The sequence below is a fragment of the Nerophis lumbriciformis genome, linkage group LG21 (genome assembly GCF_033978685.3).
Source record: "Nerophis lumbriciformis linkage group LG21, RoL_Nlum_v2.1, whole genome shotgun sequence".
In the NCBI taxonomy this organism is placed as follows: Eukaryota; Metazoa; Chordata; class Actinopteri; order Syngnathiformes; family Syngnathidae; genus Nerophis; species Nerophis lumbriciformis.
The window spans coordinates 20,465,303-20,483,927 of NC_084568.2; the positions used below are offsets into that span (position 1 = coordinate 20,465,303).

At 42.9% G+C, this 18,625-nt stretch overlaps 2 protein-coding genes across 2 annotated transcripts in view; one reads left to right on the plus strand and one right to left on the minus strand.

Annotated features, from left to right (window-relative positions):
* The window catches only part of LOC133620982 (uncharacterized), a 40,047-nt gene that overhangs the window by 7,226 nt on the left and 14,196 nt on the right, over positions 1–18,625 (plus strand). The window lies entirely within an intron of this gene.
* On the minus strand, positions 6,801–17,698 carry LOC133620985 (uncharacterized). Its single transcript, XM_061982720.1, has 2 exons — positions 17,437–17,698; positions 6,801–8,790 (listed from the first exon to the last, which is right to left on the minus strand). The coding sequence occupies exon 2, from the start codon at positions 8,738–8,740 to the stop codon at positions 7,361–7,363; it is 1,380 nt and encodes a 459-aa protein (XP_061838704.1). The 5' UTR covers positions 8,741–8,790; positions 17,437–17,698; the 3' UTR covers positions 6,801–7,360.

An 18,625-nucleotide genomic window follows, 5' to 3' on the forward strand; every position in this document is an offset into this window, starting at 1 on the left:
CAAAATTAGAATATTGTGTAAGGCTAATACAAAAAAGGGATTTTTAGAAATGTTGGCCAACTGAAAAGTATGAAAATGAAAAATATGAGCATGTACAATACTCAATACTTGGTTGGAGCTCCTCTTGCCTCAATTACTGCGTTAATGCGGCGTGGCATGGAGTCGATGAGTTTCTGTCACTGCTCAGGTGTTATGAGAGCCCAGGTTGCTCTGATAGTGGCCTTCAACTCTTCTGCGTTTTTGGGTCTGGCATTCTGCATCTTCCTGCATCAAACCAAACCAACCCAAACCATCAGTGATGGTTTGGGGTGCCATGTCATCTGCTGGTGTCGGTCCACTCTGTTTCCTGAGATCCAGGGTCAACGCAGCCGTCTACCAGCAAGTTTTAGAGCACTTCATGCTTCCTGCTGCTGACCTGCTCTATGGAGATGGAGATTTCAAGTTCCAACAGGACTTGGCGCCTGCACACAGCGCAAAATCTACCCGTGCCTGGTTTACGGACCATGGTATTTCTGTTCCAAATTGGCCCGCCAACTCCCCTGACCTTAGCCCCATAGAAAATCTGTGGGGTATTGTGAAAAGGAAGATGCAGAATGCCAGACCCAAAAACGCAGAAGAGTTGAAGGCCACTATCAGAGCAACCTGGGCTCTCATAACACCTGAGCAGTGCCAGAAACTCATCGACTCCATGCCACGCCGCATTAACGCAGTAATTGAGGCAAAAGGAGCTCCAACCAAGTATTGAGTATTGTACATGCTCATATTTTTCATTTTCATACTTTTCAGTTGGCCAACATTTCTAAAAATCCCTTTTTTGTGTTAGCCTTAAGTAATATTCTAATTTTGTGACACACGGAATTTTGGATTTTCATTTGTTGCCACTTCAAATCATCAAAATTAAATGAAATAAACATTTGAATGCATCAGTCTGTGTGCAATGAATAAATATAATGTACAAGTTACACCTTTTGAATGCAATTACTGAAATAAATCAAGTTTTTCAAAATATTCTAATTTACTGGCTTTTACCTGTATATTGTTCTATTAAATATTGCAGTCATTTCTTATATTTAGCTCTTAATGGGTTTTTTTTAATAAGATTTTAAATGCAAGATATTTATTTAATGCTTTTCCACAATTGTCTCAAAGAGCCTCATTAGTTGAACATGGTTCATGTTAATGAGCCAGTCAATAGATTCTGTTCGCTCGTCAATGTCACAACCCTCCTGTCTTTTGATCAAGTGTGATATTCTAACATTTAACAATGCAGAAAAAATATTACATTTAAAGAAAAAATCTAAGAATCAACAGAGAAGAGTTTATTTGTGGTTCTAATAATCCTTTTTTTTAAGTCACTACAGTGTTTCCCACAGGACAGGCATCTATTTGTGGTGGTGTGGTCGGGGGGCGGGGGCGGCAGCGGCGATGACCAAGAAGAACGCGGAGTTGGAATATAATTACAACTCTTTATGTACATATTTATATACAGATTTGAACAATTAGTTATTCACTGAAATATATTTATTAATTGTGGTTCTTACAAAAAATGTATCTTATAAAATATAAAAGCTAAAATGTCTCTTAAAGCTCTGCCCCTTTAATCAGTGCATACTAAATAATTTAACTTTAGCCTACTACTACAACCATATTATTTACCAGCAACATAAAGTGAAACAGAGGCAGAGGTGTCCTGCCACAGTCAGTCAACCTCCTCCTCCTCCTCCTGCTGCTGCTGAACAGGTCGCACTGGAGCTAGTCTCGCTCGCCAGACCCTCCTCCAGAGAAGAGGGAGACACTGGAGCTTACCGTGCTGGGTGTTATACAGCCATGACTTAAATTGTGGCATTTTTAGCCATTCTGGATCGAACCCAGTCGCTCTATGTTTTGTCGTGGTCCTCTCTATAAGGCACATAAGAATATAAATTAGGACCCTTTTTATGAGAAAAGTGCATTTCTGATCTGACCCTGCTTTATTTTTCAGTGTTTGCTGAGTCTCACCTGTTGCCTCCGCCCTAGCTGGCTCTACATGCTGCCTGTCTTCCTCCTCTCCTACAACAACTCCCTGCGTACTTACTATCCCTTCCTCCTCACCCTCTCTTACTGCCTCAGCTGCGCCAGCTGCCACAGCTGCGGCACTAGTTGAAGCCTGAAAGTATTCGAAGCAAATTAATTTCCACACTGATGGACGTCTGTTAACTTTCCTTATGAGATTTCTAAGTGTCTACACCGTTTTGATAATACCTCCTGTGGTCCGGACTGTAGGCCTACCTCCTCTCCAAGTCGAGCCCTTTTTGGCCATTGAAAATATTTTTCTATACTCATCTGTGTGAAGGAGTGAACATCAAACATTAGAATTTATTACTAACGAGCAGAACCGCTCTATGTACAGTGCCGTCTAACCTTAAGCGGCAGCAGCTCAACACATGCAGGGTTCAACGTTAAGGTTTTTTTGTACTTGCCCGACTTCTCAAATCTACTTGCCCCAATATTTTTACTTGTCCTGCCTAGGTTTTTTTCTGGCTGTGTAGTGCTCATGGCTTATATCTTACTAAAATCCTTCCCGTTGACTATTTACAATACTACACAGTATTTATTATTATTATTATTATCTATAATTACATTTAAATGGCATTGCATACATGTAAAATCAAACAGCGGCGGTGTTAATGAAGCAGCGTCAGGCTGCTCACCGTCAGTGAAATGCTCGGTGAAATCGCGGATTAACGTTAAATATATGACGAGCCGCGAGCGATGCAGCTATAACCTATCTACCTATAACCTATATTACCCTCGTATTTTGATCCGGTCGGTCCGTTCTTCTTTTACTTCGTCGTCGTCTTCTTCTTCTTCTGGCCCACCAGGTGAATTAAGTGCTATTGGCGGAGTTACAATGCATAGTAGGCTACCGCCACCTACTGCACCGGAGTTGTAACTACAAGCAACATTCACAGACAGAGTCCCATTGCTTTTATGAGCGGCCAAGCGAGTCAAAAGCCGAAAAATCTATTTGTTTCGGACGTAATTCTTTCGTGGCGGGCCGCCACAAATAAATGAATGTGTGGGAAACACTGCACTATTTATCTCTCCAGTGACATTATTCCTCTCTCCTACAGCATCCATTGCAACGAATTATGTAAATGAGTCAAGGTCTTCTAGCGACTTGTAGGACAGCCAATAGCTGCTTACCTTAATGAGGGGTTGGCAACACTGATCCTACTAGTTGTTGTGGTCAAACATGTACTTTGTTTTTGCTTTCTAATTAGTGAGTAGCCTTGTTGGTTACCTTAACATACTCCGAGGTCACATTGTTATGAGAGACGCACTGCATCCTGTCAGTAAGATAGGAGTTAAACCAAGAAAAGGCTAAGTTTGACATACCAATACATGTTTTGATACGTTCGAATAAAATGTTATGATTGACGGTATCAAATGCGGCGCTAATATCAAGTAGCAGCAACATGGATGATGCATCAGCATCCATAGTTAGCAATAGATCATTAGTCACTTTTGAGAGTGCTGTCTCCGTAGAGTGATTTGCCCTGAAACCGGACTGAAAGGGTTCACAGAGATTGTTAAATGCTAAGTGTTCATTTAGCTGCTGTACAACACTTTTTTTACAAGGATTTTCGAGATAAAGGGAAGGTGGAACACCGGCTGGTAGTTTACCATGAGGCCAGGATTGAGGTTAGGTCTTTCGAGCAGAGGATGAATAACCACTTTTTTGAATGCTAGGGGAACAGTGCCAGAAGAAAGTGATAAGTTAATAATATGTATCACTAATGGTCCTAATATTACAAACAGCTCCTTTATAAGTTTCCCAGGAAGTGGGTCAAGTAAACATGTTTGTTTTGTCCCATTTCCAAGTCGCAGGAGTTCGTCTAATTGTATTTCTTCAAAAAGAGACAGATTATTTTGGAGGGCAATATCCGTCGTACATACATTTGTATCTTTGTTAATAGAGCTCAGTTGTAGCTGGGACGCGTTATTTTTAATGTCTTTTTTTAATAAGTAAAATGTTCTTAGTAAATAAATTAATAAAGTCATCAGCCGAGTGGGTGTAACTACTGGGAGGAGTCCCTTGTTGGGTTAGCAATGCTCCTGTACTGAACAAATATTTACGATAGTTTTTATTGAAGTTGGAGTAGTAATTAGTTTGAACTAAGGTAAGCATGCGTTTATAAGTTATTAAACTATCACTCCAAGCTTGATGGAAAACCTCAAGTTTAGTCGCTCCCCATTTGCGTTCCGGCTTTCTACATGATAGTTTAACAGCTTTAGTTTCTTCTGTAAACCAGGGGTTACGTCTTTTAGGGGCCTTTTTCAGCTTTAGCGGTGCTGTACTATCAAATCAAATCAAATCAAATCAACTTTATTTATAAAGCACATTTAAAATTTACCACAGGGGTAGCCAAAGTGCTGTACAATGAACAGGTTAAAAGATAAAACGAGTACCGAGCAAACACAACACAACACAAACAGAACACGATAAAAAAATAAATAATTAAAATAGAATAAATAAAAACATAAAAACAGGTTCACAGCAGATGTATTATGGGGCGCCATTGCAGGATGGATATCACTCAGTGTTAAAAGCCATGGAATAAAAGTATGTTTTTAAGAGAGATTTAAAAACAGGAAGAGAGGAGGCTTGTCTAACACTCAGGGGTAGGTCGTTCCAGAGCTTGGGAGCAGCAACGGCGAAAGCTCTGTCACCTCTAAGCTTCAGCCTTGTGTCAGGGACCGTCAACAGCAGCTGATCGGCTGATCTTAAGGATCGGGTGGGGCAGTAAGGCTGAAGGAGGTCGGAGAGATAGGTTGGCGCGAGGTTGTTTAGACATTTAAAAACAAATAAAAGGAGTTTAAAATGTATTCGGTAACGCACAGGGAGCCAGTAAAGGGACGCTAAAATAGGGGTGATGTGCTCACGTCTGCGGGTCTGTGTTAGCAGACGAGCAGCAGAGTTCTGCACGAGCTGCAGGCGGGCGAGGGAGGCCTGGCTAATGCCAACATACAGGGCATTACAGTAATCAAGACGAGTCGAGATAAAGGCGTGGATTAATTTCTCAAGATCATGACTTGATAGAAGCGGTTTCACTTTCGCTATTTGGCGTAATTGATAAAAGCTTTTTTGAACGACGCTGCTGATTTGTTTTTCGAATTTAAAATCTGAGTCAAACTTTACCCCCAGGTTTGTGACACAGTCGCTGAGATACGGGGTCAGAGTGCCGAGGTCAACGTTGGGGGAGGGAGAGCGACTTGGACCGAACAACATAACTTCTGTTTTACCTTCATTTAGGCTCAAGAAGTTAGCTGAAAGCCAGACTTTGATGTCGTGCAGGCAGTCAATAAGATGTTGAACCGTGTTATTTTGTGCCATGGGAAAATAAATCTGGCAATCATCGGCGTAAAAATGAAATGCAATACTGTACTTCCTAAAAATAGAACCAAGGGGGAGAAGGTAAAGCGCAAATAAAATTGGGGCAAGGATTGAGCCCTGGGGGACCCCATGTGGTAAAGGAGCTGTGGACGACATAAAACTGTCTACTTTTACACAAAAACTCCTGTCGGTTAGGTACGACCGGAACCAGTTGAGGGCGGCGCCCTTAATGCCCACACAGTTCTCAAGACGAGTGATTAAGGTGGCGTGGTCGACGGTGTCGAACGCAGCAGACAGATCTAAAAGCACCAGGACAACATATTTACCAGAATCAGTTGACAGGAGGATATCGTTAAAAACTTTTAGAAGCGCTGACTCTGTGCTGTGGAGGGCTTTAAAACCGGACTGGAACAGCTCAGTGATACCATTATCCTCTAAGAAGGGCAACAACTGAGTTGTAGCTGGGACGCGTTATTTTTAATGTCTTTTTTTAATAAGTAAAATGTTCTTAGTAAATAAATTAATAAAGTCATCAGCCGAGTGGGTGTAACTACTGGGAGGAGTCCCTTGTTGGGTTAGCAATGCTCCTGTACTGAACAAATATTTACGATAGTTTTTATTGAAGTTGGAGTAGTAATTAGTTTGAACTAAGGTAAGCATGCGTTTATAAGTTATTAAACTATCACTCCAAGCTTGATGGAAAACCTCAAGTTTAGTCGCTCCCCATTTGCGTTCCGGCTTTCTACATGATAGTTTAACAGCTTTAGTTTCTTCTGTAAACCAGGGGTTACGTCTTTTAGAGGCCTTTTTCAGCTTTAGCGGTGCTGTACTATCAATGGCGTTGTGCACGGCATCGTTAAAGTTGTTCGTGAGGTTATCGACAGAGCCCACATAAATTTGGGAATGGCGCCATTACCGAAGGCAGTAGGCCAGCAAGAGTCATAGTTGTGACAGCATTAATGTTGCGGCTGCTAAAGCAGTGGTTATTAGTAGCTTTTTGACAATGAGTCAGAACTTCAAATTTTATAAGGTAATGACCAGACATTACTTTAGTGTACGGGAGTATCATAACTTTGGAGGTGGTGACATCCCAGACAAGGACTAGAACTATCGTATTACCGTTGCGATGCGTGGGTTCATTTATTGTTTATGCAGCTGTGACTACCACACCGATACTCTTTCAAGGGGACCAGCATTCCTAGCAACAACCTTGACCCATGTGACTGCGGGATGTCAGACATAAAGCCAACTGTGATTGGCTTAAACAAACACAGATGACAAGTTTTTTTTCCACCTGGGTTACAGTAACTAAGCTGAAAACTACTTAAAATCATAGGAAGAACAAAATACCAAAAATGACTGAAATGTTAAATAAAACAAAATACATATTCAACAAATATTAACTGCATTTATTGTACCCAACTTTAGTTGAGTCATACATTGTTTATTACATAAAGGTCTGGGGACATACATATAAAACAATCACAAAATAATATCCATAAAACAAAAGAGAAATATAAATAATTATTACAATGTGTGATCAAGACCCAAAAAAAAGTAAATGATCTTGTATAAAACAACTGCTCAAATGATGTATAAAGTAAATAATAATAATATGCTTCCAGAAGTGGTCCAGAAGATGTTTCAGATGTGAACCAGTAAATATAAACTAAGAGGGATTTATGTGTACTCAAAAGCAAAAAGGTTTGAACACAAGTAAAACAAATATGTATATCATATAAAGGAGCTCATACACACATACAGTATATACATATAACATATTTCTGTCACATATCTGTACTGTTTATTCTCTAACAAAAGTACACAATATTATATATTAATGCATGTGCTTGACTGACAGAAACACTAATCTATCTATTCTATAAATGTTAGCATTTTAACAAGTATGCTACACACATACACACATGATGCCACATGTTATATGTGCTGTCAAAGTCTTGACAGTTGTCAAATCCTACAGCTTCACTTGCTGCTGCTGTTCTCACCAGCACACTTGTGTTTCTTACACTGGTACTTATAAGAGAATCTTTCATCACACACACTGCAACTAAACACTTTCTCACCAGTGTGTGTTCTCATGTGTTCCTTAAATTTTTGTTTTTGTACAAAGCCTTTACCACAGATTGAACAGGTAAAGGGTTCTTCACCGGTGTGTAATAGGGTGTGTCTTTTCAAACATTGACTTTGTGTAAACCGTTTATCACAGATTGAACAAGAAAAAGGTTTTTCTCCAGTGTGCTTTCTCATGTGTATTTTCAAATATTGACCTTGTACAAAACCTTTACCACAGACTGAACAGGAAAAAGGTTTCTCTCCAGTATGTATTTTCATGTGTTTTGTCAAATTGTTACTTTGAACAAAACTTTTACCACACACTGAACAAGTAAAAGGTTTTTGTCCAGTGTGTGTTCCCATGTGTATTTTCAAACACTGACTTTGTGTGAAACTTTTACCACAGACTGAACAGGTAAAAGGTTTTTCTCCGGTGTGTGTTCTCATGTGTACTTTCAAATATTGACCTTGTATAAAACATTTACCACAGACTGAACAAGAAAAAGGTTTTTCTCCAGTGTGCATTCTCGTGTGTATTTTTAAATACTGTTTTTTTGCAAAATCCTTACTGCAGATTGAGCAGGAAAAGGGTTTTTCACCAGTGTGTGTTTGCATGTGTTCTTTTAAAACATTTTTCCGTGCAAAACCTTTACCACATTCTGAGCATGAAAACGGTTTTTCTCCAGTGTGTTTTCTCATGTGTATTTTCAGATAACTAGGTTGTTTAAAGGTTTTGCCACAGTGAGAACATATCAAGGGTGTGTTGTCAGTGTGACATGTCTTATCAGCTTTAGAGTCTTCATCATCAGTGTCAGGAGAGTGTGACGTTGTGTCGTCACTATCTGATAGTGGAGCTAAGAGCTTGTCTGCTTGTGATCGTCCACAGTGGTCTCCATCAGCTTCTGTTGTCATGTGTTGAGTTGAGCTGCTGCTTGGAGGCTCCGCCTCTCTCTTGTCCTCATCATCTTCACTCTTCATCATCACACCAGTCAATGGCATCTTGATGACATCAAACTCCTCCAGTCCTTCAACATGCTCTCCCTCCTGACTGATGCTGTGTTCCTCCTCTTCCTCTTTCAAGTGAGGGGATTTTGGCTCCTCTTCTTCCTTTTTAAGGTGTGGGGTCTCTGGCGCCTCCTCTTCCCCTTTAACATGGAGGGTCAGTGGGTCCTTCTCTTCCTTTTTAAGGTGCCGGTTCTGTGGTGCCTCCTCTTCCTCTTTAAAGTGGGGAGTCAGTGTGTCTTTCTCTTCATCTTTAGTGTGGGAGGGCTGCAGCTCCTCCTGCTCCATTTTGAAGCTCCACTCCTCCTGCTCTGGGAGAAGATGTTCTTCACAGACGTCTGCAAGACACACATGCTTAATAAGTGTCCAAATTTGCTTAGTCACATGAGGCATTCAGAATGTTTACATGCACTAAAGAAAAAACAAGTTATTGCATTAACTCGCTCTGAATATCCATGGGGGACAAACATTTTACATTATTCGCAGAAAAAGAAAACAAAGCTGGAGCGGGGGGCTTTTTACTAGTGTCGTCCTATTTGTTTAATCTGGAGCCATAAGATGTTTAAAGAGGACACGATGTATACACTTTGTTTGTTAAAATGCCTTTTTGATGGCATTGCAAAAATGACTCAATGTGTCGAGTTCTATCTTTGATTAATTCTTAAAATGTTGGCAATTTAATAGTTTGTATGATTAATCTTATGATTCCTCCGTATTGGTGCCTGTCTCTGTGTGAGTGTGTGTGTGTGTGTGTGTGTGTGTGTGTGTGTGTGTGTGTGTGTGTGTGTGTGTGTGTGTGTGTGTGTGTGTGTGTGTGTGTGTGTGTTGTGTGTGTGTTTTTGTATTTCTACCCGTCTTGAGACATCAACAAGGAGAAGTACCTTCCATATGAGGACCAGTGAACAAGTTAGGACATAAATCATGGTCCCAATACAGAAAACCATTGCATCTAATGGAGAATGTCTCATTTGTCTCAAAATCTATCAAAATTAGGGTGGCCCGAAAAAGGAGGGATTTTTCAAATTGACTGTGTGTCGGTCTCCTCTCTGAGCTGCCACCTTACCGTGGTAGAGGAGTTTGCGTGTCCCAATGATCCTAGGAGCTATGTTGTCCGGCGGCTTCCATGCCCCCTGGTAGGGTCTCCCAAGACAAACAGGTCCTAGGTGAGGGATCAGACAAAGAGCAGCTCGAAGACTTCTATGGAAATGCAAGAACCGAGACTCAGATTTCCCTCGCCCGGACGCGGGTCACCGGGGCCCCCCTCCGGAGCCAGGCCCGGATTTGGGGCACGATGGCGAGCGCCTGGTGGCCGGGCCTGTCCCCATGGGGCCCGGCCGGGCACAGCCCGAAGAGGCAATGTGGGTCCCCCCCTCCAATGGGCTCACCACCCATAGCAGGGGCCATAGAGGTCGGGTGCAATGTGAGCTGGGCGGTAGCCGAAGGCAGGGCACTTGGCGGTCTGATCCTCGGCTACAGAAGCTAGCTCTTGGGACGTGGAACGTCACCTCGCTGGGGGGGAAGGAGCCTGAGCTAGTGCGCGAGGTAGAGAAGTTCCGGTTGGATATAGTCGGACTCACCTCGACGCACAGCAAGGGCTCTGGAACCAGTTCTCTCGAGAGGGGCTGGACTCTCTTCCACTCTGGCGTTGCCAGCAGTGAGAGGCGACGGGCTGGGGTGGCAATTCTTGTTGCCCCCCGGCTCAGAGCCTGCATGTTGGAGTTCAACCCGGTGGACGAGAGGGTAGCTTACCTCCGCCTTCGGGTGGGGGGACGGGTCCTGACTGTTGTTTGCGCTTACGCGCCAAACAGCAGCTCAGAGTACCCACCCTTTTTGGATTCACTCGGGGGAGTACTTGAGAGTGCTCCCCCGGGTGATTCCCTCGTTCTACTGGGGGACTTCAACGCTCATATTGGCAACGACAGTGAAACCTGGAGAGGCGTGATTGGGAAGAATGGCCGCCCGGATCTGAACCCAAGTGGTGTTTTGTTATTGGACTTTTGTGCCTGTCACGGATTGTCCATAACGAACACCATGTTCAAGCATAAGGGTGTCCATATGTGCACTTGGCACCAGGACACCCTAGGCCGCAGTTCCATGATCGACTTTGTAGTTGTGTCATCGGATTTGCGGCCTCATGTTTTGGACACTCGGGTGAAGAGAGGGGCGGAGCTTTCTACCAATCACCACCTGGTGGTGAGTTGGCTGCGATGGTGGGGGAGGATGCCGGACAGACCTGGCAGGCCCAAACGCATTGTGAGGGTTTGCTGGGAACGTCTGGCAGAGTCTCCTGTCAGAGAGAGTTTCAATTCCCACCTCCGGAAGAACTTTGAACATGTCACGAGGGAGGTGCTGGACATTGAGTCCGAGTGGACCATGTTCCGCACCTCTATTGTCGAGGCGGCTGATTGGAGCTGTGGCCGCAAGGTAGTTGGTGCCTGTCGTGGCGGTAATCCTAGAACCCGTTGGTGGACACCGGCGGTGAGGGATGCCGTCAAGCTGAAGAAGGAGTCCTATCGGGTTCTTTTGGCTCATGGGACTCCTGAGGCAGCGGACAGGTACCGACAGGCCAAGCGGTGTGCGGCTTCAGCGGTCGCGGGGGCAAAAACTCGGACATGGGAGGAGTTCGGGGAAGCCATGGAAAACGACTTCCGGACGGCTTCGAAGCGATTCTGGACCACCATCCGCCGCCTCAGGAAGGGGAAGCAGTGCACTACCAACACCGTGTATGGTGCGGATGGTGTTCTGCTGACCTCGACTGCGGAAGTTGTGGATCGGTGGAGGGAATACTTCGAAGACCTCCTCAATCCCACCAACACGTCTTCCTATGAGGAAGCAGTGCCTGGGGAATCTGTGGTGGGCTCTCCTATTTCTGGGGCTGAGGTTGCTGAGGTAGTTAAAAAGCTCCTCGGTGGCAAGGCCCCGGGGGTGGATGAGATCCGCCCGGAGTTCCTTAAGGCTCTGGATGCTGTAGGGCTGTCTTGGTTGACAAGACTCTACAGCATCGCGTGGACATCGGGGGCAGTACCTCTGGATTGGCAGACCGGGGTGGTGGTTCCTCTTTTTAAAAAGGGGAACCGGAGGGTGTGTTCTAACTATCGTGGGATCACACTCCTCAGCCTTCCCGGTAAGGTCTATTCAGGTGTACTGGAGAGGAGGCTACGCCGGATAGTCGAACCTCGGATTCAGGAGGAACAGTGTGGTTTTCGTCCTGGTCGTGGAACTGTGGACCAGCTCTATACTCTCGACAGGGTCCTTGAGGGTGCATGGGAGTTTGCCCAACCAGTCTACATGTGCTTTGTGGACTTGGAGAAGGCATTCGACCGTGTCCCTCGGGAAGTCCTGTGGGGAGTGCTCAGAGAGTATGGGGTTTCGGACTGTCTGATTGTGGCGGTCCGCTCCCTGTATGATCAGTGTCAGAGCTTGGTTCGCATTGCCGGCAGTAAGTCGGACACGTTTCCGGTGAGGGTTGGACTCCGCCAAGGCTGCCCTTTGTCACCGATTCTGTTCATAACTTTTATGGACAGAATTTCTAGGCGCAGTCAAGACGTTGAGGGGATCCGGTTTGGTGGCTGCAGGATTAGGTCTCTGCTTTTTGCAGATGATTTGGTCCTGATGGCTTCATCTGGCCAGGATCTTCAGCTCTCACTGGATCGGTTCGCAGCTGAGTGTGAAGCGACTGGGATGAGAATCAGCACCTCCAAGTCCGAGTCCATGGTTCTCGCCCGGAAAAGGGTGGAGTGCCATCTCCGGGTTGGGGAGGAGATCTTTCCCCAAGTGGAGGAGTTCAAGTACCTCGGAGTCTTGTTCACGAGTGAGGGAAGAGTGGATCGTGAGATCGACAGGCGGATCGGTGCGGCGTCTTCAGTAATGCGGACGCTGTATCGATCTGTTGTGGTGAAGAAGGAGCTGAGCCGGAAGGCAAAGCTCTCAATTTACCGGTCGATCTACGTTCCCATCCTCACCTATGGTCATGAGCTTTGGGTTATGACCGAAAGGACAAGATCACGGGTACAAGCGGCCGAAATGAGTTTCCTCCGCCGGGTGGCGGGGCTCTCCCTTAGAGATAGGGTGAGAAGCTCTGCCATCCGGGGGGAGCTCAAAGTAAAGCCGCTGCTCCTCCACATCGAGAGGAGCCAGATGAGGTGGTTCGGGCATCTGGTCAGGATGCCACCCGAGCGCCTCCCTAAGGAGGTGTTTAGGGCACGTCTGACCGGTAGGAGGCCACGAGGAAGACCCAGGACACGTTGGGAAGACTATGTTTCCCGGCTGGCCTGGGAACGCCTCGGGATCCCCCGGGAGGAGCTGGACGAAGTGGCTGGGGAGAGGGAAGTCTGGGCTTCCCTGCTTAGGCTGCTGCCCCCGCGACCCGACCTCGGATAAGCGGAAGAAGATGGATGGATGGGATGTGTGTCGGTTTTAAAAGTGCTCCCTCTGTGGTCAACATATGAAATAACAAGTGTGTGGGAAAATTTGAAGTGCTCCCCTTCTGGGCAACATATGTAATAACACGTGTGTGTAAGAAATTGAAATGCGCCCCCTTTGGCCAAAATTTTTTTTTTTTTAAAGTATATAGAGACATACTGTAATAACGAAGTAAATAATGAAGATTAAAAAACAATTACAAACAAAACATTTAAATAAATGAACTAAAAGCAGTCTTTTTCTCACAATGTGTCGACTTGTTTCTTATAAAATTGGGAAGAATTTCTCATATTATTTCTGTTTCTGTAATATTGCAATATTTTCTCGTAAAAGTATTACTTTTGTATGTAAAAGTATTACTTTTTAATGCAAAATGGCGACATTTGTCACATAAAATTCTGACTTTTATCACAATATTATACTTTTTTTGTTGTTCTTGTAAAATAGTGACTTTTTTGAGTAAAATTATGACTTTTGTCATCATTTTGCTAAGTAAAATTCCGATTATTATTGTAATATTGCCAACATTTTATAGTGTTAAAATTACAACTCTTTTCATAAAATTGCCCAAATTTTAAGCTTTTCTTGTCAAATTGCGACTGTTATTGAGTAAAATTCCAACTTTTATCATAATATTGCACAAATGTTCAGTTTTTCTTGTCAAATGTTGACTTGCGTTGAGTACAATTACGACTTTTTTTATAATACTGCCAAAATTCCAAGTTTTTCTTGTGAAATTGTGACCTTTTTCTTGTGAAATTCCAACTCATTTTTCACAACAAGCTTTTTTGTATTTGCATAGTATGTATATATTATTAATGTTGTAAATACACATGTTTATATATCTAGAAAGGCTGGTCCTAAAGAGGTAGGCTTTTTTCGGAGGTCTCAAAAAGGTAACAAGTACAAGAATGTGTGCGCATAAAAGTGCCTTTTTTCCGGCATTGCAAATTGACGCTGCTTTAAAACGAACTTGAATTGATGTAGACAAAATTAAGCTGGCTGACTTTAGCTAAAAAGATAGTTAAAGTTATTTTTCACAAAGCTTTGTCTCACTCTTTTAGGATTAAATAAGCTCTGCTTCTTCCTACTCCTCTTCGGACGTGCTGTAATGAAACAACTGAAAATGTGTGATAAATTACATTGTATCGTATGCATGTTCGAAATAAACTGAAATTGAACTGAACTTCCGCCCGGAAAAACACGAGTGATTATGTCTCGACTATTGTCGACAATTATAATTATCTACGACAAATTTTATCGTCAACATTTGTCAACTAATCGCTGCAGCCATAGTGCATACGCTGTCTGGCTAGCTGTGTACAAACAAATCATGAAATAATACTTTACAGATACTGTAATATAATTGTCCACGTTTTTCAGTCAGTACAAATTGGTGTCCGATTGCAGTGTTTTTCAACCACTGTGCTGTGGCACAGTAGTGTACCGTGAGATATTGTCTGGTGTGCCTAACTGGTTTAAAAATATTTTTTGCAAGCCAGTAATTATAATCTGCAAATGTTCCGTTGTTGAGTGTCTGTGCTGTCTAGAGCTCGGCAGAGTAACCATGTAATACTCTTCCATATCAGTAGGTGGCAGCAGGTAGCTAATTGCTTTGTAGCTGTCGGGAACATGGTTTGTCGTAATCACAATATGCGGGAGGCAGCGTGCCGGTAAAAAGGTATCGAATGCTTAAACCATAAATAAACAAAAGGCAAGTGCCACTAAGAAAAGGCATTGAAGCTTAGGGAGGGCTATGCTAAATGAAGCTAAAACTGAACTGGCTGCAAAGTAACCCAAAACATAATGCTGGACGACAGCAAAGACTTACAGCGTGTGGAGCAGACAGCGTCCACAAAGTACGTCCGTACATGACAATCAACAACAAAATAGGAGCTCAAGACAAGAACTAAAACACGACAAAGCAAAACAGCAAACAACTCCAAATAAGTCATGGCGTGATGGAACAGGTCGTGACAGTACACCTACTTTGAGACAAGAGCGATAGTGATGCATGCTTGGTTATGGTTTGAATTTGTATCCAACAATTGCGAAAAACTACTTTTTACTGTCAATATCAGCTGCGGAGTTTCATTTTTTAATGTTTTCTGCTGGTGGTGTGCCTCCACATTTTTTCAATGAAAAAAAATGTGCCTTGGCTCAGAAAAGGCTGAAAAACACTGTCATATCGCATTGTTGTGTATTCCAAACTCAAACGCGTTTCGTGTTGACGTAGAAGCTACCTTATCTCTTTCCGTAGTTAGCTTTTATGGCTAATACCGTAGTACGCTAGAAAAAGAGTTTCTCAGTGTCCGCTCTTACAATAACAATGTTGCTACAGCTTGGTTATTATACAGGTTATGGAACGTAAATGAAGTATCGGTGACGGTTTTCGAATGCATATTTAAAGGGATTTAGAGGTAGAATTGATTGCAAATATTAGCTGCACTGCTAGACACCAAAAACGAGACGATTTTTATATGTTGAAAAAAAAAAAAAGGTATTGTCTCTCTTGATGATTGTGAACAATAGGCAAACTTTTTTTTTTTAATGCAGGTCCACTTTAAGAGTAATAAATACCCACATTAATAAATAAATGTTTATATTTGTCAAACTATGTAAAACACTTCTGCATGGACCAAATGAAATGTTGGCTTTTATGGACTACACTTACACGCACATGCACATAAAAAGAGTCCCAGAGACGTCGACAACAATTTACATTGTAAAATGTGCAACATTATCTCATGTTTTTAAGTTTACCGAACAACACTGCTCAGTGGCCTTGTGGTTAGAGTGTCCGCCCCGAGATCGGTCCTGAGTTCAAACCCCGGCCGAGTCATACCAAAGACTATAAAAATGGGACCCATTACTTCCCTGCTTGGCACTCAGCATCAAGGGGTTGAAATTGGGGGTTAAATCACCAAAATGATTCCCGAGCGCGACCACCCGCTGCTGTTCACTGCTCCCCTCACCTCCCAGGGGGTGGAACAAGGGGATGGGTCAAATGCAGAGAATCATTTCACCATGCCGAGTGTGTGTGTGTGTGTGTGTGACTAACAGTGGTACTTTAACTAAACTTTAACTTAACAGAACATTAAATTATTTACGTCAGACGTGTGTGCGTCTTATGACACGCACGGTCCATTAAAACAACATTCAGAATTCATTCATTAGCGGGGGGTGTATATTGTAGCGTCCCGGAAGAGTTAGTGCTGCAAGGGGTTCTGGGTATTTGTTCTGTTGTGTTTATGTTGTGTTACAGTGCGGATGTTATCCCGAAATGTGTTTGTCATTCTTGTTTGGTGTGGGTTCACAGAGTGGCGCATATTTGTAACAGTGTTAAAGTTGTTTATACGGCCACCCTCAGTGTGACCTGTATGGCTGTTGACCAAGTATGCTTGCATTCACTTGTGTCTGTGAAAAGCCGTAGATATTATGTGACTGGGACTGCACGCAAAGGAAGTGCCTTTAAGGTTTATTGGCGCTCTGTACTTCTCCCTACGTCCGTGTACACAGCGGCATTTTAAAAAGTCATAAATTTTACTTTTTGAAACCCATCCATTTTCTACCGCTTATTCCCTTCGGGGTCGCGGGGGGGCGCTGGAGCCTATCTCAGCTACAATCGGGCGGAAGGCGGCGTACACCCTGGACAAGTCGCCACCTCATCGCAGGGCCAACACAGATAGACAAACAACATTCACACTCACATTCACACACTAGGGCCAATTTAGTGTTGCCAATCAACCTATCCCCAGGTGCATGTCTTTGGAGGTGGGAGGAAGCCGGAGTACCCGGACGAAACCCACGCAGTCACGGGGAGAACATGCAAATTCCACACAAAAAGATCCCGAGCCCGGGATTGAACCCCAGATTACTCAGGACCTTCGTATTGTGAGGCAGATGCACTAACCCCTCTATCACTGTGCTGATAATTTCCAATATTACATTTTAAAGCATTTATCTGCCGATATCGGCAGTCTGATATTATCGGACATCCCTTCTCTCTACCTCTAACAACCAAAAAGCTGAGAAAAGGATGATGCTGTGTTCCAAATGTATATGATTTACTGAACTTGTGTGAGCCTATGGCTTTGCACTTTGTTACATATATATATTTCGCATTCTATTTTAGTTACTTTATTGAGTTTACAACCCCCTGGCGCTGTTTTGTACTGTTTTGGTACTTATTTTGATTATTATTATTTCTCGATTCTTTGTAAATGTTGCAGTTTATAAATAAAGGTTTATAAAATTCAACAACAAAAATGCAGTTGTTCTAATAATATAATATATTATTAATTGATTGTGTGCAAATTAAAATGTAATTTTATTTCGATGACCAACTATTTTACTTTCACTTCTTGACAATGCTCTTGTGTGTCATGTTTTGAATGCATGCATAAAACTGTGAGCGTATTTTCTGTACCTGCATAGTTCCTGATATCCATCTTTCTAACACTACAAACATTTCTCCAACAGCCAGTTAATCGCCGACTCACCAACACTCTCATCGTTGCTATTTCGCACATTTTCCCACAATCAAGACACTTTATACTCACACTTGATCTCTGCTTAGCGGACGTCTCTTTGTTAGCAGCTAACAAGCTAAGCTAGCCAGGAAGCTAAGCTAGCAAGCAAGCTAAGCCTGAGAAGAGAAGCTTCAAAGTTCACTGAGACGAGTTGAGTTCATCCTGAGACGAACAATTAATAAAGTTGAGTTTTTAATTTGATGGACGAATACGGGAAAAAAATGAAGGAAATGATGCAGCCTTAGAGAACGCACTGCTACGTTGCGTGACATAGACGCAGCATCGAGCGCTACTGCCTTCTGGCGCTGACGAGACGCGGGGCCGCCATCTTGGAGTGGTGATCCGCTCCACTCAGTGCAATTCACTTGGCAGGAGCAATGAACTGTCAGCGCATTTAATTAATCTTACCTCACTAAATACCACTGATTTTCACGCGGTTTTTTTGTCATACGTGTAGCTATGATAAAGAACACATGTTTTGGCGTGTTTTATTATTAATAGTTTGCTTAACAGTAATAGAATATTCTTATTTGCTATAAATGACCAGACGTCCGAGATCAAAACTGGGAATATAATCCCAGAGAAGGGGGAAAAACGGTCAGCTATTTTTAAGTTGAAGAAACTATATATGATTAGGTTATATATACATGCGTATATCCTACATAAACAGTGAATGAATACATTAGATGTCTATATATCTTAGGGACCTATAGACTGTATCTCTGTTGCTGCAGCAGCAGAGAGTTTATTCTGTCTTGACACTTTGTATTGATATTTTGTATTACATTCTTCCCTTAAATGATAATGTTTACAGTGATTGTTTTATATGTTATAAATTTATGTTTCTTTTATTAATGTTACAAGCCCTGTGAGGGGCAGCCAAAACTGCAATGTGGCCCTCAATGAAAAGTTTGACACCCCTGGTGTAGATAACAAAAAAAAAACAACAAAAAAAAAACAAATGTGTTACTTGAAAATATTAGTAATGTGATCCGGTAATATGCAAATAAGAATTTGTGCATAACATGCATTTCTATCCATACTTAAATAAGAATACCAGACCAAATTAAATGTTACAAGGGACAGCATGGCGCAGTGGAAGAGTGGCCGTGCGCAACCCGAGGGTCACTGGTTCAATCCCCACCTAGTACCAACCTCGTCATGTCCGTTGTGTCCTGAGCAAGACACTTCACCCTTGCTCCTGATGGGTGCTGGTTAG

Coding starts and splice junctions, on each gene's coding strand:
- LOC133620985 (XM_061982720.1), bottom strand. CDS start 8,740: ATGGAGCAGGAGGAGCTGCAGCCCTCCCACACTAAAGATGAAGAGAAA.